The 24,783-nt window shown below is 42.5% G+C and overlaps 1 protein-coding gene across 7 annotated transcripts in view; it reads right to left on the reverse strand.

Annotated features, from left to right (window-relative positions):
* mgat3b (beta-1,4-mannosyl-glycoprotein 4-beta-N-acetylglucosaminyltransferase b) overlaps positions 1-24,783 on the reverse strand; it is a 64,088-nt gene that overhangs the window by 10,483 nt on the left and 28,822 nt on the right. For 4 of the 7 annotated variants that reach the window (XM_082535070.1, XM_082535072.1, XM_082535073.1 and 1 more), the window contains exons 2-5: positions 9,932-10,092; positions 5,680-6,109; positions 2,552-3,189; positions 125-407 (exon numbers count right to left, since the gene is read on the reverse strand). In XM_082535070.1, coding sequence (XP_082391196.1) covers positions 125-407; positions 2,552-3,189; positions 5,680-6,109; positions 9,932-10,092 — 1,512 coding nt within the window. Of the gene's footprint in view, positions 1-124; positions 408-2,551; positions 3,190-5,679; positions 6,110-9,931; positions 10,149-24,783 lie in introns of all 7 variants that reach the window. The other 3 variants (XM_082535075.1, XM_082535076.1, XM_082535071.1) reach the window with 2 other exon arrangements.

A 24,783-nucleotide genomic window follows, 5' to 3' on the forward strand; every position in this document is an offset into this window, starting at 1 on the left:
ATGAGATACTGTTACCACATTTATTCTTCCCTTAATCTTACATGGTGAAAAAAAAAGATCTTAATTTCACGTAACAAACTGGCTGCTTGTAGAAAACACACGAAAGCTGAGATACTTCTGTTACCTTGCGCATGTGGATGGCGAAAGGCTCTGTCCACCCGTCGAACAGCTTGAGGAAAAGTAGTCCTTCGTGTGCTGGGATTTCGTCGGCATCGTTGATGACGAAAACATCGTCTGATCGCGCACCGACCACCCTGGACATGCCATTGCGCGTCAGGAAGGTACGCAGGTAGTCATCGGCGATCCAGCCATCCTGCCGACCCCCATCCGGAAAGTGGTTGAGGAACACGTACAGGATCTTGTGACGTATGTAGTCATAGGTACCGTTTAGAAGGAGCCGCAGGAAACTGAGGGAGGGATTACAAAAATGTAATTACGTGGATTCTTTGATCCAAACGAAAATTAACAGGATTTTTTTTTTAAGCTCAGCATTTTAAGTAACACAGTTGCATTTAGATTAATTTTACCTACTGTTCCAGGCAGCCATTGCTTTCCTTTACTGACATGTAGCAGACATAAGTTAGCAAGAGCGTAGATTCTTCTTGTCAAAGTAAGGCTGCCACTTGCAATTTTAGTTTTCCTAAACTTCGAACACTGAGAATTTTCAGTTTCAATAACACCTACTTACACTTTCTACATTTTGAGCTAGCAAGTGCACACCAAAGTTAGCTTGACTATTAGCAGTTACCCGTTAGCCACATTAGCCAATCTGCTATTATAAGGGTAGCTATTATTAGCTATGGCTAATATTAATAAGGCTAACAATGTCGGTAATGTTATTAACAAGAGCAGCAAAAGTTACAAGACATGTCCGTCTGTGACGTTAGGATTGTGTTAAAGGGTAACACAAATGCTTATCATTTAGAATTATTAATAATTATTCAACAATTAGTCCCCCTGTGAAAATTTCCCTTTTAAAACCATTATTGAACTGAGAAGTGAATAGCAGTTTTAAATTTCTTGATGATACTTCTTACTCCAGTTCTTGACACTTGAAACACTATTTTAAATTTGTATATCCATCTCCTGTTTTTGTGATTGAAAACCGTTATTCTCTACTCTAAACAGATGTTTTTTTTAGTGTGATGCTTTCTCCAGTGACAGCTAAAGAGTTTTCACGGTTTGTAAATTGTAAGGTTGTCCTCCGTTTTAGATTTTACAAGCTATGAACATTAAAAATAAATATGCTACAGCTAAAAAAAACAAAAAAACAAAAAGACAGTTTTTCAGTTTCTAATAATGACTCTGGTCTTTTTTCTGAAATAATTTGATCTCTACAGAAACTTGCTGTCTTGGGAAGATTTGGACAAAAACTTTAAATTTCATAGGGGTACTAATCATTTGTGTATTAGCATGTTGCTGACACAGTCTACAGTTGTGCCGAGTTTCCCCATCTCTGAGTGGCATTAGGTGACTGTGCCAAGAAACAAAATTAATGAAGGAAACTGATTCACTGCATTTATTACACGATGCCTTCTGGTGGGAAACACACCAACAGAACTGCAGTATCATGCATCCATAATGTGACGTTCCCTGTAATGGATTTCACAAATTTAAAAGGCTTATAATTATAATTTTTTGCCCCTCTGAAAAAAAAAATAAATAAAAAATTGCAAACCAATATCGCATTAAACGGTCAACAAAATACATTCCAGCTGTGGCCCATTTATAAAAGGTTGTCAAAATGTGGCAGAAGAGATAAAGAAACAGTTCAGAAAGGCACTTGTTTGACAAATGGCACCTTTCAGCAGAGAAAAGCCGTTCTCCTCACGCCAAACTGTCCAGAAGAACAACTCAATTAACCTGTTGATATGCATAGCGAAAGACGGCGATCGCAGAACATAGCCGCTTTCATGCAGTGTCACATCCGATGATTGAACACACCGATCTCTCCCTTCAAGGCTACACGCAGAGTCAATCATGCTGCTCTTGTCATAATCTGCTGTAAAATTTGCCCTCGAGGCGTTTCATGTCGTCGCCACAGGAAGCTAACTGTAATTGTTATTCCGCACGCGGATACTCGAGGAGCACGAGTAGGGCTGGCTGTAAACAAAGAGGGTAAGCTGCAAACAATAACGACTCATTGAAACGGCGCCGTCACAACTTGGATAAAGGAGAAAAAAAAGGGGGAAGTATGTGTGTGTGTGTTTGTAACCAAGCAGCTGGGAGAAAAAAAAAAATGAGCACAAATGGAGCTTCTATTGTTTAGCAGTGTGTCCTCATGTGAGCTCATTTATCATTATAAAGACATAAAGATGACATAACATGGCCTTTGTAACATATACACACTGTTCTTGTGACTTAATCCAGTTTAAAGTTTGCCGAGTTTGCACTTTATTTCACAATGCGTACTGTCGGGCACTACAGAGTCATAAACTGAAGGCCACAGAGGACTACACATCTCACACAAATACACCTTGACCGCGGGGGGTTGGGCGGTTTTTATAATCCCTTCACATGCACCTGTCCAAAAAACAACTTTGAATCATACCTGAGAGGCCGTTTCTCTCCGTAGGCGGTGAAGTTCGATTCGCACACGAGGAACAAATCCACGGCCTCTGAGAGCTCATGAAAGCGTGCGTGCAGCAGATCAAACTCGTGGTTGACGTTGATGGCGTTGATCACCCTCCGCGGGGTTTCTCTGGGCGTCAGCCGCTCCTTAGTTGGCAGATTGGAGTGGTACACCATTGTGGGAACCCCGCAGTAAGGTCCGTGCCACCCAGGCCGACAAACGCACTTGACCAGCCGCTTCCCGTTGCCCTTGGCCCGAGCTTTGACCTTTGGCACAATGGTGGGCTGCTGCTGGAGCTCCAGAGGTTTCCGTTGCCCGGCAGCAACAGCCCGACCAACTGCTCCGTTAGCCGCAGACCCCCCTGATTTTCCATAGTACTCTTTAGGAGTAGCTACCTCTGTCCCCTGCCTGAAGCAAAGGGCTCCAGCTTTGGTGCGCACAAAGTAAGGGGTTTTGTCATCTTGAAGCTGGAAAGTGCGAGTATGGAGGTCTCCCATGGATTCTATGGGATCCCTGAAATGATGCTCTTTTCTTGCTGGTTCCTGTGGAGGGTCTAGCCTATCGGGCGGTGCAGGGTGGGCGGGATTCCACCGCTTTAAGCGGTCCTCAGCTCTAATCTGGATAAAAGAGAGTAACGGGAAACAGTTACACAACTCTGCCTTGAAATAAAAACACCAGCTTTACTCATTATACTCTTCACTGTAAGATTCACATTAAAGCGAAATTGTATTTAACAAACACGACAAACCCGTGTCCTGTCAGGTACAAGCAGGAGACTAATTAGTTTCTTCTAATTTTGGTGGTTACGCAAATTGTGTAGTGCGGTGTATTTCAGGTTTTCCTGCCTGATTTACACCCAGTCTGTCCATTTTGGCAACCAAAAAAGATCCACAGTGATAGTGAGTCCGAATTACATGCTCTCCATAGCATCTAGGAAAACTCAAAGACTAATATGAGTCATTCTTTTTTGACAGCACCATTTGTGTCCAGGTGCCTGGGAACAGCAGGTACAATTTAAACTTCAGAGACCCAAGTCTTAAAGTCTAAACACAACGGTTAGCCAATATAAATTAGGGCAAATTAATATTAATGTTTAGCATTGAATTCTTTTTACTGTTTCTTGCAGTAAATCACTGCATGAACACTAAATATTCCCTCCTTATTACAAAACAAATAGATTTGGTGATGTTGAGCATGCATTTGGTAGCTGTTCACCTGAACTCTCGTTATGAAGAATGCCATGAGTGACAGCAAAAAACATGGTTAAGAAAAAACCCTTCACAACATGTAATCAGAGTCACGTACAGAGAGTTTCCAACGAGGTGCACACCCCTGGGAACACTCAAGGGCGAGACGGTCAGATGAACTGAAGTGTACATGGCTATACCTCCTGCTCAGATTCAGCCAAATGCTGCAATGATCAGATGACACTGCACAGTGGAAACAGATAATGACCCGCAGCATACTGCAAAAGCAACCCTAGAGTTTCTCAAGGCAAAGAAATAAGATATTCTTGGGTGGCCAAGTCAGTTACATTAGTGCAATAGAGCATGTTATTCAGTAATTGAACGAAAAACTGAAGCAGAGAGTCAGAAAAACAGGCAGCAACTGTAGGTGGCAGCAGTAAAGGTCTGGAAGAGCATCTCAAGGAAGGAAACGCAACATTTGCTGCTCTCCACGAGCTCTCGACTTCAGGCAGTCTGCCTGAATCAAAGCTAAAAGTCCGCACTTCATTTACATCTTGATTGTTTGGTTTAAAACCCTCCGTGGGGGTATATAGAGGTAACACTATAAAGACAGTGTTGAGATAAGCCGCTTTGAAAGTACTAACCTCACATTACATTTTATGAGGCTAAATTGCATGAGCACACATTCAGTGAAGCACCAGACATGCTGCAATTTGTTTATGGCACAAGTGATACTGTAATGCTGTTAAGACATGCTGGTGCAGTAGGCAAGCAAGGTAAACATGAGCAGAAACATTTAGAGATGCTTATGCTTCAACTTGTTCAGCAGCTGCTGGAGAAACATGTTGCATGTATGGCTTTAAATAGATTTTGTTGATTTGAGTCAGCTCTGTGTGCATGCGTGTGTGTAGTGAATCACCACTCTGAGTCTGGATTTAAGTGATGTTATTAGCTCACAGCATGCTCTGCAAGATTTCATTTCACATTAAATTATTTTAGGTACCTAAGTGCAACCCCCCTTTAAATGATGTCACTTCCTGTTTCGGGCAGGACATGGCAGACATGCGATAGTTCGCGCTGATGGACGTAGGAAGTGTTACAAACAGCTGATCGGATAAGCGTGTTTCTGGAATATTATGTGTGTGTGTGTGTGTGTGTGTGTGTGTGTGTGTGTGTGTGTGTGTGTGTGTGTGTGTATGTATGTATGTATGTATGTATGTATGTATATGTATATATATTGCTGCAAGTGCTTTTGTGCAGTTTTTGCAAAGCTATATGTGGAAGGAAACCGTGACGTAGGACAAGCTGATGGCATAAGATGTAAGTACAACTCCTCCGGTTTCATATGCAAAAAACATTATTGCGCTAGCTCACGTGGTTGCAGTGCTACCAGGATTTAAAAATAGTTACCCAAAACGGAGCGTGCCCGCTCTGACCAGCTTTAAAGGGTTAAGATCCCCAGGTAAAGAAGCACAGGATTACACCAACACATTTTAATATACTGGAGGTCTGGGGAAATCTCATCTGGTTGCACAATGCATCACATCAGTCTTGGAGAAAAGTCAAATACTGCTGCCTTGGCTGGTTGCTTGCTTGCCCTGCCATGTGACTCTGACGTTTTAACACAACAGTTGTGATGCAAACTAACATCTTAAAAGAAACAGAGTCACCCGGGTCTAGAAAAACAAACCCAGGTGCGCTGTGAGGTAAAATTTGCATTTTTAATAGCGCACGTTTGGTGGCTTTAGAGAGAAAGCAAAACAACAGTCCTGGGAATGGATGAGAAACAGGGCTCAGATCCAGGGATCTGTGTGGGAGTTTGAGCTGAAAGCTTGAAATACATAAACATAAATTTGTCTGAAGGTGTAAATTGTGAGGCGTTCGACACCGCGCTGTTGCGTTCGGGTTTACCCATCTTACCTCATTTGCTGCGTCTCCCAGCTGGTTTTCCTTTGGTTTCTCCCAGGGATGTGGTGGTGCTGGCTCCTCTCGTTGCCTCATCTCCTCATCTCCACCTCCAGCTATGGCCTCTGGGATCCCTGGGCCAAATCCTTGCCCTCCGCCTCCTCCCCCGAGACCCGGCACGCCTCTAGCTTTGGCATCTGACTGCCGGAGACCGGGTAGAGGGGGGGCCTCTTCAGGAGAAGCTGGGCTGAGCGGGGTGGTGGCCATACCCTTCTCCCTCCAGAAGAAGCCGGTCACCATGATGAAGGACTTGATGTTGGGGTATGGAGCCGAGAGCTCCCGCAGCAGGGAGACGTAATGGAGGGCCTTGTAGTAGTGGAGGAAGGAGATGACACACAGGCCCACCGTGCACAGCAAGAACACCCTGTGCCGCCGCATTTTCATCCTGGAACAAATGGAAAAGGAAGAGACATCAGTGCACCATTTACCTCCACCGGTGAGGCACAAGTCATGAGAAGCAACAAGCTTTCAAGATAAAAACAGAGCCACAAACCTGCCTTTTCTCCCTCTAATATTACACACACTTGCCAATGTTCACTTTGTGGAGTCATCTTAGAGCCCTTTCTTCCCTTAGCTGAATGCTTGTAGTATAAAGATATAGAAAAAAAACAAAAACAATCTTGGGGATCCGTGGTCTTTGTACATTGAGGTTCGCTTAAAAGGATTGTGCATGATTTGACGAGATGTGTTTCCAAAGAGTAAAATATGGGAGAGAAAAAAAAAAACACTTTTCAAACAGAACAGAAAATAGCGGAAATAAAAACTGCTTATTTAGCAGCTAAAGAGCCATAAATGTCAACAAAGACCAAAGTGGAGCTCAAATTTAAAAAAACAAACCCCAACAGGCTTCTTCACGGCAGCGCTTTGGCCTCACTCAGTCCAGTGAACTGTGGATAATTCATGCTGATAATCGTGCAGAGTTAACGTGAATTAATTTCAATCCTGTAGCTTTTTTCTTCTTTTTTAATTAACACACACAAACAACCAGGCATCCAGTGTGTATCATTAATAATCCTGACGTAGCTGCTAATGGACGATTTTCCTAATATGGATGAGATGAGAACAAAAATAAGAAAGTGTCCCTACTAATGGATGATTATGACGTCCAAAGCTACAAAGCATAACAGAAAAGTTGCTTTCAAGTTCAAACACACTCCTTTATGTCCACGTCCACTTGATATTAAGCATTTCACCCAGATTTCCATGTTTGAGCCAAAAAAGCAGCTCTGAAGCAGGATTTCTCAGTCGAGTAACGGTGACGGCCCGTGCTTACACGGCAAAATTTATTCTTACATTTAAGCCAGTCTTTAAAAAATAGTGTTGGCCAGAAAATGTTAAGCTCAGATGAATAAGGGATAAAGTACTGAGGAAGGAAAAGAAAGACATTTCCCAGCAGTGCATGAAATGAACTTGAAGCTTGCTCAGCACAGCTCTTCCACTGGATGTGAAACGAATGTGAAGAGGAGCAGGAAGAAGTGAGGTCCAGCTGGGCGGACGAGAGGATGTGATGTCGTGGGATGCAGATTTGTTTTACTCAAATGAGGAGGACAATGATTGAAGAACTTTTTTCCAACAGTCAGGTTAAAGTTGGAAACTTTGTGTTTCAAAAAGCTGCTAAGGTGTTTGCAAGCAGCTTAGCATTAAATAAAAAAAAAAAAAAATATCCAGGTAACTTCTGCATTAACTCGAGGTTGTTACCAGGGTGCATCGCCATGGTAACCCATGCTGCAGCTCTAACCTGTTGCAGAGCAGGTTAATGTTGTCGCCGTCTACGGCACAAACAGAGCTTCTGCAATCCTAGAAGGTTTCTTAAACCTCTGGGTGTGACACCGCAGGCCGCACACAGCCCACTTCGATCTTAAGTGGGTGAGATTATAGATGACTGGAATAATCATTAAATATGAAATAAAGCAAGCGACACAAACAAAGAGCTTGTCATTGTGAGGTTTGCAAAGGGCTCAAACAACAATAGAGCTCAATTGCAGTCTGCACCACTGTTTCACAACAAGAAGCACAAAATTATAGCAACAAGTTATCTCCCTGCCGCGGTCACATGACACAATCTGATCTCCAGCTTGCACAGAGGCTCATATGAAGGGAAAAACATGACACTACAGAGCCTTCCATTCAGCCCCATCCACAAAAATACTGAGAAGGTCAAAATCTTGAAATGTCCCATCAGAGGGGGCAGTTTGGCATGTTAGCGTTTACACTGACAAATTGGATATTAGAGTGCAGATAAGCATCTACGGATCGCGGGTTAATACCAGGTACAAACAGCCTTTCCACCTGCCACATATCAGTTTAAGTGTACATGACAGAACACAAAAAAGGATTATTTAATTCAAGTAACTGAATGCAGAGCCGCAAAAGTTAAAAAAAATTCATAATTTAATAGTAAATAACAGATAACAAGCGCCGCACCTTTTCAATTTGCATGCTAATGAACACAATTCTCCTCAAACTTAATCGCAGCGACACCAGGTTAATGAAATACGCTGCTAACTAAAAGTTCACATGAGACTGTAACGAGTAACTTCCAGCCCAACAACAAGAAGATAAAAGCGATCCTCAAATAAGACGTCGGTGCCGTTTTGGGGGAATGCTGTGAGAAAGTATCCTCCGGCACATCGCGGCGTTAACGAGCCCCGATACTGCAGAAACTCGGAGAAATACGCAACTACTGTCTTTTCCCATTTTAGATGACAGCACAAAAGATCTCAGTGAATTGGGCCTACGGGTGGAGAAAGGGGGAAGAGGTCAAAGGTAAAGCAGGCATATGATGAGGTCAAAGCTGGTGCTGCTTGGTTTATTACTGAAGCGCCGCCGCTCCACATCCTCCCTCCAAACCCTTTCAATTCCCGACTTTATTTATCATCTCTAATTCCCCTTCACATTCACTCCCTCTCCCCGTTCAGCTCGTCTCCGTTTCCCACACAACTTGACATGAAACGAAATGCAAGAAAGGAGGAAGTGAGGACTGAAAGCCCCCCCACCAAACACACACACACACACACACACACACACACACACACACACACACACACACACACACACACACACACAGAAATTGAAAGAAGCAGTTACAGAGAGGGAAGTAAACATGATTTCTTTCCTCCTTTTTTGAGCACTTTGGTTTCACATGAGCACAGATTCCACTTGAAGATTCGCAGATGACCAGATAAAGAGTCGGCTTAACGCACACTAATCGTCCTGGGTGGCATCAGCAGAGTCAAGACTCAAGAGGACTGCAGGCAGGAAGCGAACATTAAAGTTAACAGTGTGTGTGGATAAGGTGTGTCTCGGGTTTTTTTGTATTGTGTTTTTTTGCCTAGACACTCTGGCCTCTTGGAACTGATTCAATTAGCATCTGAATAATGACTAAAGACTTTAGGGGCAAGAAGGCATCTCTTGAATCTTTTCTGCACCAGCACTTGTTGACCTTGTGTCCCAGCACGAGTCTAGACTTCAGTTTTGCCTACAATGACAACCTTTGCATAGCTTCAACTTGCAAATAAAAGAAATTGAAATGACGACTATATAAATGTCGTGCTGTTACTCCTCTTACTTTTATCCACCGTCTGACACGAGCCATTTTACCTTCCTTTTAGGCCGCTTTGCAAGCCCGGCTGCTCTTCGCAGACAAAAGATATAAAGGGCAGGTCGGTGGGTGGGGTGTGCAGACCAAGCCCAAACATTAGAGAAAAACAAAAGCTGTCTGAAGTGTTTGGAGCACTGAAGCCAGAGCTTCAGGCAGTATTAGTGAAAACAAGAAAAATGGTTTTGCACCATTATCTGAGCTTTTCAGTGTGTGTGGATGAGGAGTGAGTGTGAGGATTTCACATCCTGCTGCTGTGGCTTTCATTGTCTGAGAAGAAGGTGCTGCAACAGGACAAGACGTATAACACAGAGCTGACATCAACAGGCACTCCTTTCCACTAATCTGACGAGGTTTCATTTTAACAAACAGAGCGAGCACAACCATACTGTACGATTCTAGCAACATCACTGGATCCGAGCTATGAAGAGAGGTTAATTCACTAAGAGACTAACAGCTACCTTCATTTAAGAGCTCACATCTCTGCTTTTAGGGATATTTTATTTTACATTTCATTTCACAGAGAAATCACAGAAAGAACGTTTGTACTGATTTAGCCCATCACCAGTTTGCACAGCCCACCACCAATCCATATACAAAAGCACTTACAAACACAGCAACCGCCCGCATCGTGCCGGGATTTTGTGCAGATTCGTGGATGCCCTGGTACCTCTAAGCCAAGACATCAGTGCAGAACTTATTCCAGTGTGCTCATGCCAGCGCTCGCTGTCAGTCTGCTGTTGCAACCTTCCTTGCCCCGGAGGTGCCGCCTGTCAGATAGTGCAATGCAAAAGGTTGAAGCTTACAGGGCACAGAGTCTGTCCACCTGTAACACATGTAATTCTACTTTTAATGACCTGAAAAATAATCTTTCTGGTTTGTGTTTACCACAAACCAGAAAAATATATATTTTTTAAATAGTCAGTGGTGCCTCAAGATAAGAGGGTTTAAATATTATAAAAGCAATTCATTAATATATATGTAAATTTCTTATATTATTAAAATATCTTATTGCGGGTCACCATAACACTCGTGACTAGTTAAAGAGGTTATATCTGTCAATGTAAGACGCTTCCAGCAACAGAAAAAATGCTGAAGTTAAGACAAAGAAAAAAAAAAAGCATAAAAACAAAGCCAAGAAGAGAAAAAGTCACATGCTTCAGCTAAACTTGTCTGAATGTCTTTAAGGCGTGAGTGGGAAAACACTGCTCACTGGGAAAACTGGGGAGAATTCACTGCAACCAGAACGTGCTGAAGTGAAGGAAAAGGGAAACTTCAGCCAAAACATTTATCAGACGACAATCTGATAACAGTGAAGGTGGAGAGAACGTAGCTCCTCCCTGTAACACCGCCTGTGTAAATTTCACACTTTGTAAAATTTAACTTTTGGAATCTCTAATTTTCTCTCTTTAATGGAGCTCTGTGGGATGTTTTTAAGAGTAACACCTAAAAGGTTTAGAAAAACCCAAACTGCCGGCTGACGAAAGCAGCACAAACATTTGGTTTGTGCTGCTTGAAAGCCAAGCCAAGAGATAAACAGTTGCAGATATGAGGTCTGTGTGCTGGGAGGAGGAGGAGGAATTCCCCCTGTAAACTAATCTTAATTATACGTAGTATGCGTGTCACTATGGCAAAAAAGTAAAAGAAACAAAACAAGTCCTGTGACACCCACTGACCCACAGAAGTGCTCTGTGGAGAACTCTGTGTTTACACAGTCCCGTCTGGATGTCTGAGGACAGACTTCATCAGTGCAATAGTGTAACTAAAGATCAACAGTGTTACTCAGTCTGATTTATGAGAATTCAAGTACACAAAATTATTTTGCCCGATGACAAACGCACCCTTTGTGTAGTACGCGAAGCGAGGATCAGTGAGGCGCTTTGTGCCGTTTGTGTTTGAACATTACCGTAGACGCTTTTGTCTGAGCATTCTGGCTTTGTAAATATTTGAAATACCTCTCAAAATGCAGTATTGTGCACAAGTCTAGAGCTACCTCTCATTTCTTTATACTCTGAGAAAATATTTGTTATGACCATCTTCATTCTTCAACAGTCTGAACTCTCTTAGGCAGCTTTCTTTTCATTTCCTTAAGTGTTCTTCAAGAACAGGATAGTTCTGCAGGCTGTTCGAAGGACATTCAAAGCTTTCTTCTGTTCTTGTCAACATGAAATTAAACTGCTGAGCTCATGGGAGGCCAATCTATGATTGATAGAAAAACACGCAATGGGACACCGAGTGTTTCACTACTGGCAGCGTCATACTGAAAAGCCGTTTCCAAACAGATGCTTTCTCGATGGAATTGCACGGTGCATCTGTATTCCATCAATTTGAAAAGATGCCCAACACCACTGACTGAAATGCAGCCAAAAACCATGACAGAGCCTCCACTGTGCTTTAGAAGTCTTCGTGCATCGTCCAGTTTCCTCTATTTTTTTAAGGACATGCTGCACACTGTGCCAAGTTTTTAAGCTAATAGCTCTTTAGGAATCACTTTGAAAGACCTTCAAAAACCCAAAGTCTGACTCCTTAGAAGCAAATTATAAAAAAATGTGAGCTGGCTCAAGACTTCTGTCACAGTTCTGCACATCAATTAAGCCATTCAAACAACTGTTAACATTCTCGCCCGTCCAAACAGTGTTTAGACGCCTCATTCTTGCATTAGACTTGCTCATTACACTTCCCATCGCCACTTAAAAACAATGACAAAATTGCATGAATCACACACTAAAGACCGTTTTACACACATGATTGTTTCCGTACTCAAACAGATCAAGAGCTGGACTTGTGTGAACCCTGAACAAACATGGACAAGTGGCTATGAAAATGTTACCACATCAGCAAAATATTTCATAGGTCGAATGATAAATGAGATCCAGATTCTCCGAAAGGCTCACAGGCTTTCTGCGGTGTGTGTGTGCAGCCTCGAAATCCACTTTTCTTATCTTTGATCACACACACAGACGCACAGGCACACAAATATTTTTCCACATGGGAAAGTCTCTCGCATTGTCTCATCTGGACAACAAAGAATTTCTCAGCTTATTCAGCACCACACTAAGTCTCTGAGCAGTCTGCTGGCCTCACCTAACAAGCTCTCTGGGGAGACATCAAAACAAAACAAAGCACCTTGGGTGCAGCAGTTAGTGAGACCAGCTCCCAACCAAACAATCAGAAGCACAGCCCAATCAGAGGGTCTTTAGTTAAGGGTCTCAACTGTCAGCCGCAGACGTGCTTCTCACAAAAAACAAACACCTAATTGCGCCGAACTGGAATTGCCAAACTTCTTAATTGTGTCCTTGGGCAATATTTGCAATACAAAGTTATTGGCTGAAGAGCTGTCAGTATCAAAATAGTGCATCAGTATCATGTGGGTGGACGGGGGATTATCAAGATGCTGAAAATGACACCAAGCAGATTCACATAAGGAATGCTCGAGCTATCAAGACAGTCCTGTTTTAAGTCTTGTGACCACATTATCAGTGGGAGTAATGGCAGAAAAACTGAAACAGAATAGTAAAAATACTTGTAATGATGTGGATTTTCAAGCATCAGGCAGCGACTTCTTCCTAAATGGAAGAGTTTTAAAATGAAACAGCACCCATAAAGTTTTATTGGCCTCACTCTTACTCCTAGAGTATCGCAGTAAATCTGTCGCCGCGCACCGCTGATCACAGCTTCTCTTGATCCTGCTTTTAATGCCTGCTGAGGCGCCTATCGTACAGGTAGCTCCTCCATTAGCAAACAAGTGTCCTGCACTAGAGGGATTCTGAGCAAGTCCAAGGTTTAAGTCAATACTTTTGCATTTCTTTACTCACTTGATGCACGGGGAATGACTGAAGCTGTTGCTCAGTCATTTCGTTGCTTTGAGTCTCTAATTTTAGATGAAAGGCACAGTTTTCATGTGCAAGAGCAGAATCTGAGAAAAGTACTTCTCTTTGCACAAGTTGTTTCAAATGCACGCTGCAGGTAATCTGATGGTGCAGATACGCCCTTGTCTTAACTCGATCCATTTCAGTCTACACATGAAGCATAATAGTACGTGTTGTACTCGTGCTGTAAACGCCAGTTTTTGTACTTTCTGCACAGCGACTCCAAAAAAATGAGCTCTGAAGCCCTTCTGGAACACAGCTCACCTGCAGCTCCAGATTGTGCTTAAAAAGTGTTGTCTAGACCAGTGAGGGACTGCTGGCCAGTAGAGTCACCTCTCCGACAAAGTGGCTTTCTGCCAGTTCCTCTTACATTTACAAATAAAACACGAATCCTGGACCAAAACGCAGAGCGCTCTACCTCGATCTCTTGCTTGATTCAATTGCTCCGAGCTAACGGTCGATGGACAAAGATGTTACTTATGGATCATCATTTTGTGGAATTGCCTGCCATTTTCCAAGAATCATAGTTCTGCGTAACAAACCATCTGGCTTAACAGCCATCCGGAGCATCATTTCAGGGTAGGTGGGATCATAAAACTGAATCATGAGATTATCACAAGGTCGTAAAACCTGAAGTTCGTCACCATCACACTATGTGAGTCCATATCAGTTTTGAGGTTGACTGTGGTATTGAAAACATCCATGTGCGTCATGGAAACCAAAAACTATTTTTAATAGCTCCCATTGGTTAGCTTAACACAGGTTTCGATCACCACAAATGACTTTCAGCATACTTACCCATATGGGAAAGATATGTATAAATCTTATAAAGTTTGTATCTGTCTTGTGTGAAACTTGTATGAAAAGCATATAAGTGTGAAAACAGATATAAGATCCCTTGAAAAATTATATAATGAAACTTGTATGTTTTGGATACTTCCTAAAACAATATATGAAAGTAATGCGAAAGTGGCCACTTTCATGAGTAAATCATGTAAGTTTTTACTATTTCTTTTCCGTATGGGTGATTTTGCCACTTTTGTACACTTGTGGTTAAAAATGGTTAATATTTGGAAACTGCTTCACCCATATTGCCATACATTATACTTCGTTCCTCGTTCAAACTTCCTACATAGGCACACGCTGGCAGGTAGCTAAATGCAGCCCCTCTTCGCTCGTCTCTTTGGCAGCAGAATCAGGAAATCCCACTCGTCTCCTCTCGGCTCACGGGTCACTGCTTTGGTGAGCGAGACTTCAGGAGAAAGCCAGAGTGCTAAATGGATTTCAATAATGCAAGCCCAGTGAGAGCCTCAGAAAGGTTGTGTGCATGTGCCGACTGCATGTTATGATGGAGCTGGGGTTTAGGTGGACATGAATATTGGGAAGCGAGCTGCGGTGTGAATGCGTGCTGCCTCTGAGGGGACCTGATAGGTGAGTGATAAGAATTGCCGCTTCAGGTGCAGCAGACGTGAACGTGCATGCATGCGTGCGTGACTGAGCACGGATTGAGGTGAGAGGATGGGAAAAGCCTGCAGAGTGCCTCTATTCCTCCGATCTCATCTATAATTCAGCACTGTAACGGTCTGTGAGGTCTTTTTCTCGATCCTCTGCTGTTTACCTTCAGTAATGAAGGTGGAGACGAGTGTTCTACGGTACATCTCACCATTTCTCCCCATCTACCGCCAACTCTCTGGAGGCCATACAGCTGTGAGCAGCAGCTCAGCGCGTTTCACTGAATGAAGTCCTTCTGAATCCAGAGAATGTGTTGAACTGGGTAAGGCCTGCCTGCTTCAGCCTTAAAGCCATCTAGAGCAGGGGTGTCAAACATAAGGTTCGGGGTCCAGAATCGGCCCCGCCAAGACTCTAATCCGGCCCACTGGACAGATTTGAATAATGTGAAGGAGGGCATCAATTTTTGGATTATTTTTTTTATGTATTTAAAACGGTTTTGCAGTTTTTCCTGGCGATAAAGCGTTAACCCAGAGTCATTCATATTACACCACAGTTATATCTTAGTGGAAAAACAAACAAAAAAAACAACCAAAAAACCCCAAAAAAAACAAAAACCAGGAACTTTTCTATTGTTTAATTGTTTATCTATTCACCTTTTTTAAACAAATGTGTCCACACATGAAAAAGACCATTTTCTGCAAATGAACAGAAACGTTCTGTTTTTATAATTACAGCGCTCTCTCGGCAAGGAGCTAAAAGAAATACTTTTTCTGTAATTTTACACATTTATTTCTTACAATTTAAGCCCAAACAGTCATGCAAAACATTTATTTCCTTTAATACAGCAGCATTTATTTAACAGATGGGAAAAATCTGAGACATACTGTTGAGACTGCATGTCTTTTTCTTATATGAAGATATCTCAGGGCTGGTCCGGACCACTTAAGATCAAAGTGAGCATTACTTTGCCCACAAAGTAAAAGGACATCTTTTACCTAGAATATTTATAAAATGCTCTTGACTCAACATTTATGGATAATCTGAGTTCATCATAACAAAGCATGTGTCCCTGAGGTTATGGTAGCTCAGTCGATTGTGCATCTTTGCAGTGGCCATCCCCACAGTAGAGGTTTGGGACAAAACTATTTTTACTGAAGGAGAAACAGCACAAAACCGCCTCCTGCTTTTCAACTACACGTGTAAAAAACAAAGAAACGCAATTTGTTTAAAAAAGGAAGCAGCTGCTAAATCTGAATGAATCGCGATTAAGTTATAGATACATTTCCACTCCTTTCATGCAGCAACCCTTCCTTATCTTTAAAGTTGAAACAAGGATTCAAGTCGATTTTGGCTCCACTGTATGGTTCAAGATCTGAAAACGCTGGATCCCACATTTCCTATAACATAACTCATTGGTTCCTTTCAGAGAGACGTTCTCTGCCCAAATACTTGCTCCTCCAAAAAAAAAAAAAAAAAAAAAAAAAAGGGGGGGGAATAAACAAAGTTATTTTTTTCATTTTGTATAAAAAAAAAAAAAAAAAGGAACATTTTAAATATTATGCTGTACATATTTAAATGGTTGTAACAAAATCATAGTTATTTATATTCCTATATGTTGTCAATACAAACAACAGTAAGAAACGTGAAGACGTCAGAGGTCAAATGTGACATGATATACAAGCCTTTATTTTTAAGGCCATTTGTCAATTTCTGACTAATAAACCATCAAGTGATCCTTGAAGACCTTGATGGAAGACCTAAGCTAAATTTGAAGGCATTGTTAACACGACTCCGCTCTACATTCATTCAAAACTATGATGTTTACAGACAGAATAACGCCACCAGAAACACGACCCCCTTGGCAGAACGTGATAAACATCAAAGTCTGTTAAATCAAACCTGAACATGACAACCAAGATCACAAAGTCATCAGGAAAAGCGTAGCCAAAGTTGACGTTTCCCATACAACCAGCTGCCTTTTGGAAACCAGATGTTTGCCCCCTGCTGGCCATTAAAAAGAACTCCGTGTTAAGGCCCTTTTAGGACCTGGTAGTTGCATCCATCCTTCAAATACAGTCATGTGTAACAAAGATCTGTCATGTGGGAGACTGAAAAAAACAAAACTAAGGTTTCAGTTGATCGCATCAGTAAAAGCTCATCAGAAACAGAAGAGCCGTGTTTCCCCCGCCCCCCACAGCCCACGCTGCACCGCTCTTTCCTTTGTTTTGAACCACTGGAGGAAGTTTACACTAGAAATTTGTTATTATTAATCTAAGGAAGTACATGGCACTGTATATTGTTTCAGTGTTATTAATGTGTGTTGTACTTCTGTATACTTGTAGATCCTCTTTTCTGTTTGTAACTGGAATAAGTGCACAGTGAATCCACCTCAGGGACAATCAAGCATCGCTCGGCTGAACTCTCCCTTTCCCCCCTCGCAGATTCCCCCTGATTCAGTCTCTTCTCACGCACGTCTTTCCTTCTATTCATTTCAGCTTTCTCTTAATGGATTTCTCAGCTAGGACCATCCGACCCCGGCGGTTTACAGAGACAGGTTGTGATCTCGTAGAGCCCCTCAGCCATGCCGAAACATTTTCCTCTGTTTTTAAGGTTCTTTCGCTCCGTTTCTACAAACGTCTCATTCCTGTCGAGGATGTGGCTCTGACTGTAATGGCGTTCTGTCCTCCTCGCACTTCCTCCGGTCACACTTGTAAAGGTCACATGTTCCTGTAGCCTGGAATGATTCAGATGCTGTCAGAAAATCTGTCAAGCTGTGCGAAACGCTGATTTAATACGGGGCCATTTATTTTCAGTAACAGACGTGATCGTGGTAACAACTGTACTTCATACGGCTTAGATCAGCAGTGTTCAAGTTACGTTTAATGGCTGTCAAGTACAATTTAACATCAGAATCACACAGACGACGGATCTGTGCGACTCCCGTGTACATACACTGACTATCGTAAAGACAGGAAAAGGCTGCTAAGATTAACCTTACCGTAAATATGAGAAAAGTTGCTCAGAGTAAAACACAAACAGACCATCAATGCCCACTAACAGATCTGAGTATGTAACAAACAGCATCTGGGTTCAGATCCGGACTGCAGTCTGCCTATTGGTGACCTAGAGACACTCCAGGCCTCAAAGGCCGGCGTCCTGCAGGTTGTAGATCGCACCCTGGGTCAACACACCTGAATCAAATGATTAGTTCATTACCAGCCTCTGGAGAACTTCAAGACATGTTGAGGAGGTCATTTAGCCTTTTAAATCAGCTGTGTTGGATCAAGGACACGTGTTACTGTGTCGGCGGTCTTTAGCCAGGCAGACTGTGCCTGCGAAGTCCTGTTATCTGAAAACTGCAGTTTACAAATCGTCCATCAAAAGAATTTCCTCTTCAAAAACTTATTCGAAGATCAAATCTATTTTTATTTCGCTCTACAGTTCGTCTATCCAGAATTAGAATAGAACAGACAGCTACATGTACCCTTCAGGTACTGACGACATATCACATTTACGAGGAGGCAGATCAGACGTCACTGTGACCTTCAGGTTAGACCTTTCTTTGTGATAAAAGCAAAATCCTACAAACACAATGCCACAGCTAGTGCTGGCTTCAAAGCACTAAAAAGGAGATAAATAGTTTGGTTTCTCCCAGGAAAACAATGACCTGCTGAAGGAGTGAGGGGAATATTGAGAGTGTGAACCTCGGGCTGAAGAGGTCACTGAAGCGTCTGAGCAGCTTGGCGCACAGAGAAGAAGGTTCACTATACAAACTTTGTATTTCTAGGCGTTACCATCACCTTAGTTCCCACCAGTTCCGACTTGCTAAATCTGTCACTTCTTCTCAGTTTCCTCTAACCTCCCACATCGCCGTGCTTCACTGTGCGGCGTCACCAACGACCGCCGCTCTCTTAAAAAGCAGTTCTCGCTGCAGTGATTCACCCCTTTAGTCACTTGCAGCATCCACCCCGTCTTTTGTTATCCGCGCCCACTCGCTTCCATTCTATTAGAGGTTAAAAGGCCAACTGCGAGATCTAGGCTGCTGCCGGCCCGTTACCGCCGCGCGTCGTGATTGCAGGGCGGGCTAAGCTGACTCACGCTAATGTTTTTGTATAATATCGGTGCGATAACGACAGGGCTCCGCAAATCAGCTTGACAACAAACAAAGATGTCTGGCTTGCAGCAAGGCTTATCCCCAAGGCGTGTGATTATAGGCGAGACAGAATTAAAACACCAAATCTCCTGTCAGGTTTTTCCCACCTTCCCCTCCTCCCCCTCGTCCCCACGCAGCCTGGTCTGAGACCCATTGCCTGTCGCTCGGCTTTCTGCCTGAAATACCGACGTGATTATTATTGTTTGGGGGGGCGGATGCTGGAGAGCAAGTGGATCTGTGTGTGCACGGGCTCGACTTGGAGAACACAACAGGTCCCATCGTGGGAGAAAACCAGCGGGTTTTCCTCGATCACCATCTCGCTCTCCTACTCGCCACACGCCTTCAGCTTTTTCCCGCCATCTTAAAGCGAAGCGTCAAGACAGCAGCCTTTAAAATTGCTTACTTGTAAATTGAGCCTAACATTGCAGGCGTGTGCACAGAGCTGGGATTAACTGAAGTAGGTCAACACCCAAAGAAAGGAAAAGAAAAAAAAAACCCAAAAAGCCCAACAACAACAAGGCTGGAAAATTCACTGACACGCTGCTATTGTCTGCACAGCTAACATTGTTATTATGGAAACAGGAAGATGGAGCCCATTAGAAAGCCTCCATTTCAGCTCCAGTTAAGCCTGATGGGTCTTTGCATTAGTCCACGGGGCAGGTGGTAATAGCTGAACGCAAAGAATCAGGCCCGATGGACCCAGAGAGCGTTCTGCTGCATTATGCATAACTGAAAAAGGCCACATCGGTTTAAAAAGCAGCCAAATCAACATCCAATATTTTGGGGGGGGCAGGCGTTGCTCAATTAAACTTTTCCCCCCTGTCTTGCATGACAGAGGCTAACGAAAGCAGCTCGTTTGAGAAAGCCTGATCAGGGACAGGAATGAGATAAAGAAAAAAAAAGAAGCACGTAGAGGGAGAAACGGAAGCAGTTTGAAGCGAAAGCATGAGGGCGAGGAAAGAGGAAGATTAGCGCTAGAAGTGGTGCAGCAGGACGCTATGCGGCTTCAGATGTGAGCGAGGGAAGGAAGCGAGAGAAGCCGAGAAAGAGATGTGGGGGAGGAAAGCAACGGCAGAGCTGAACAAAATAAAGCCAGAGGTCATGTGTGATTTAGATCACAGGGAGGAGGAGAGCCAGGTCGAGGAACTCGTTTTGAGGGGGACACAGTTGAAACAGTGGGCACGTTTGCGAGCACATACATTAGCTAAGGTGGATATACACGTTCAAAATAGGCATTTTTTAAAAATAATATCACAGCAGCTGGATGATAAAACAGCTAAACCAAAAAAGTCCAACATGGTGTAATTTCTTTGCTGCTTCTCTCACCAGATGTTAACACAACTGCAGTCACTCGCAGCCTTAAAAATAGGCCTGTTTTTCTGCCACCGTGCAAAATACTGTTTTTCTTTCCCATCGCTGTTAGCAATGACAGTTTTTTTTTCCCCCACAGAAGGAACTCGCTAAGCTGTATAGGTGCCAAGAGGAATTTGAGTAATCCAGCTGGGTTAATCGAGTTCTGCTTCTGCGATTACAACCTTAATGCGAGTAAGATAACTCTTAAGGGGTTTATCTGACAGTTGCAATATTACCCCGCTGGTTCTAATCAAATTATTAAAATATGTGTAAACACAGCAAGTGACAGGGGAGCAGACGGTGAGGTAGACTGGTGCATGAGAAAAATGGAGCAAGAAAGAGATTTGGGGGGGGGGGAAAGGAAGTGAGATGCCCACAAAGATGAAAGAGGATCAGGTGATCACTGTCAGCTGTGTGAAAACGAAAAAGTAGAAAGCTGCTATCAGTCCTTACGCTCTATCAGGCTCAGTTCAAGAGCACAAGCAGTGAAAAAGTCTTTAAAAAAAAAAAGAAGAAAAAAAGAAGAGCACTTGGCATCTGTACCGGTCCTTCGCGTGCCTTCAGACGTACTTAAAACCTTCGTGAGCATTTCCTGAAAAGGGGGGACCGCAGGAGGGTGTAAAAAAGGTGAGATGTGCAGCGTGACACGGGTTATAGATGAGATGTGACTTCCTGTCAGACTCACAAATTCTTCATTTAAGGGCTTTGGTGGATTCTGTCTTGTGTTATAAAGTACATATATAAGAGATTCAGTTTGTCTGGGATAAACAGGAGGAGCATCTGCTCCCACAGCCGCCTCCTAACCTTCATCAACTAAAAAGCCAACAAGTGAGTGATTAGCACACAGGCAGAAATGTTACATATAGGACTTTAAAAACTGATACAGTGGCAATCTCTGATTATTTAAAATTAGGGACAAGGAAGATAAACAGATTTGCCATCATTTGTTAGGCTTCCTTGTTTATCCTCTTTCTGATTGCTCTGTAATCAGCTGTTTTTGTGTTTGTGGGGATCCAAACACTCTTGCCGGTATGCCTAACATGGCTCAAGGGTGTTTTTTTTCCTTAATTTTCCATTTATTAGCCATTATATACACACACACACACACACACACACACACACACCAATATCCATAGATCAGCTAGTTGCTAATAAGTTGAGTAAGTAGAATACTGTCACTCCCCAGGAAAAAAGGGAGTTAATGTATAAATAAGTGCTGTGACAGCCACACATACACACTTTACAGTAAGAAATGAATAATACTGCAAACCAACAGTTGGCAATACTTTACTGTAAAGTCTGTATGCCAAACTGTTTCTATGTTGCCAGTAAATTCCTTGCTGGCAACATAAATCCTGCAGATAATCAAAGGTGGTTTCAAAGGTGATTAATATGTTGCTCGACTTGGCTGACCAACCTAAGCATCGGCATAGTGAAAGTATATTTTAGCTATTAGCACTGTCCACATCTATAACGTAGGCCTGAGCACATGAAGGGTGGGAGGTTGATGCTTTGAAAATATAAACTCATCCATCTCCACGGTGATATAAGCACAACAATAAAATGGTCAAATACAGAGAGAGAAACAAATAGCGGAAAAAATGAGTCAACTAAGACGAGTGTAAAATATAGGGCTGAACGATATATCGCATTTGCGATAATATCGCGACATGATCAAGTGCAATTTTCTAACCGCAAAGGCTGCGATTATAAGGCTGTCCAAATTACTACCATATCCCAGAATTCATAGCGCGGCCCAGCCAAACTCCAGTTTCCAGCAATGGCGGCCGCTACTAAGTTTTAAAATTACTCATACTAATCTTTCTGGGTCACAAAATAAACTTTTAACATATTTTCAGGCGAGAAAGTAGTTGTGTAAACATCAAATATCTGCTCGGTTTATCAAGATATCCCATATTTGCAAAAGTGCTTCGACGTTTTCAGAGGCGTCTGCTACCCACCAGCTCGACAGCTAGCCGGGAGCTCGAGGATTACTGATGCGGCCGAGAACGGCACAACTCCCGGCACATCATTTTCAGATCACCGCGGAGTTTCGCTGCTCGGGTTAAACGTAATATATAAGTCACTTAGACAACCTAAAAATGTTATTGTTGGGCTTTTTTCAGTGTTTTGTTTGTTTGTGAGTAAATCGGTTTGGCTGAGATTAAAGTTATTAGATTAGATAAAATAAAACTTTATTAATCCCCCGGGTGGGTTCCTCCTTGGTTTTCACACAGCTGACTAAACGTCAAACAGAAAACTTATTAAACAGAAGTATGAGACAGTCGAGAATTTACACCAGTGTCTGGTTATATTTTAGATAGCAAGAAGCAGACGGCCGAGTTTATTAAAACTCCACCGAGACAGCGGTGACGCTAATCAGAACTAGCCTTCTGATTCAGAAGGCTAGACCGTCCAGTTTCACGCCTTTAAACTTTAAAGGCGTGTTTGTGTGTGTGTTTATACAATTGCTATTATGTTTGCACTTTATGTGTAATGTTACTGACTGCAGAGATCAGTAAGATGTGTGTATTTTTTATTTATTAGTTTTATTTATTTAATATTATTTTTTAATTGAATGACTGTCTAGTAGTTCACAGATGTCGAAAAACTGAGTGTGGTAAAGCCACTGATTTTTTTTTATGTATATTTCTGCAATCTGCACATTGTACTGACTTTCATTTTAATGTTTACACCAGGGTTCCTTGTCAGCACTTTATGCTCAGATGTTTGTAAGCTAAAAATAAACTATTGTGTATGTTCAAATATACTGTTGTGATTGAAGAAGTTAAATAAAAATGTCAGTCATCAATTCATGCATCACCTCATGTCATCATAACAGAGGTCTGTCTTCCAGGAGAGAACAGTTTAAAATTAATGTAATATAGTATTGGCCATACTATATGATGTATTGCTTGTCTTTGTTTAATAATACAGAAGACAAAGACCTTAAAAAATAATCGCATATCGCATCGCAATCGCAATATTGGGGCAAAAAAATCGCAATTAGATTATTTTCCATAATCGTTCAGCCCTAGTAAAATAGATTCTGATATTAGCAGTTTGCAGAAAAGGACTGTAGTTTAAGTCTAAATGTCACTTTAAACACTACACTGGACGTATACGGGCTCATCTTCACTGCTGGATAAAGCACAATTCTGCACACAAACAGTGACTAAACTGTTGCTGGAGCCACTACAAAGCTGCAAATCTGGACTTGTTTACATTCAGAGCAATTTTCCAGCTAATGGTTGTCAGAGTGCTGCACAGACACAGCTCTGTCACAGCGGTGAACAGCTGGCAACATTTTAAAACCAAATGAAATCCTCATCAGGATTTTTCCCCCCAGATTCCACTCAGTTGGTCATTTGAGACTTATATTATTATAATAATAATAATAATAATAATAATAATAATAATAATAATAAAAAATGTCCTTCTCTTGTTCGGCTGGGCACCTGTAATTAAAACCCCCAGATTTCTTTGAAAGCTTTTCATTTGTCATGCACAGCTTTGAAAAAGTTGCTTGTAAAAGTTGACACGAGCTTTAAATTGCTTTAAAGTGCAGTCATCCCCCCGTATTTATATGAAACTGTCGATACATATGAGAGAGTGTAAGCCTGCCAGCTTAACCCATTTGTTGACTCATACCATAACCAGATGCCTCACCTTGTGCAACCCCGGGGTAAAAATAAGAAAAAAACCTTTGTTTCCTGTCTCTCACCCTTACCACGGTTCTTTTTCCAGCCTGAGGCACAGTTTTCAAGCAGAGTGACAGATTGATCAGCAGTTGCTGTCGCACATGTGAGAGAGCAAGTGTCCGATTGAGTTTGGCACAATTTGGCACATCTATAACGTAGGCCTGAGCACATGAAGGGTGGGAGGTTGATGCATTGTGCAGACTTGTAGCAAGACCAGTGCCAACTGCAACCACAAGGCCTGTGTGTGCACGCCGCAGCTCACTTATCTGTTACAGGCACAGTTCAGGAAGTGCGCCGTGCACGGTGGGAATTCAAAGCTTCTGGGTTCCGTGTGTGTATTTGGAAAGTTGACCGCGTATCATCGCGGCAGGAGGAAAACCCCCACACCGCTTTCCTGCACTAGAGAGCACGATTTGGTTAAAAGAGACTTCGGCTCTTTGTCCGTTGCAGTTATCTCGCCAACACACCGTTCTTAACGCCACACCCTCTTTCATATTCAGGCTTGACATTTAGGCAGTTAATTTTAGGAACCGCACAGGGAAGCAGAGTCTGGAAGAAGCACTACGCCACAGTAAAAATGTCAGTGGAACTCTGTTTTAAGAACTCATATATGTTATATGAGTTCTTAAAACAGAGTTCCACTGCCTTTTCCCTGATCCATGACCGCCCTGTGGATTAAAGTCCCGCTTTAACCTCTCTGTGAACCATCCAAGAATGAAAAGGATCGTTTTAAAGAAAACAGCCAGGGAACTAGCTCGAGGCTTTTGTGATACTTCCAACAGCACCACGAGCGCTGTGCTCTGTTCCTAATTATGCCGATTCAACAGTGGCTCTAAAAGGTTGGGCAGATTTCTGAAAAAAATGCACTGACCTTTGATCCATTTCCACTTCCAGAAACTTCCTGATTCGTGAATAGTGACAATGGACATCCCA

The sequence above is a fragment of the Aulonocara stuartgranti genome (assembly GCF_965226115.1).
Source record: "Aulonocara stuartgranti genome assembly, chromosome: 6".
Taxonomy (NCBI): Eukaryota; Metazoa; Chordata; class Actinopteri; order Cichliformes; family Cichlidae; genus Aulonocara; species Aulonocara stuartgranti.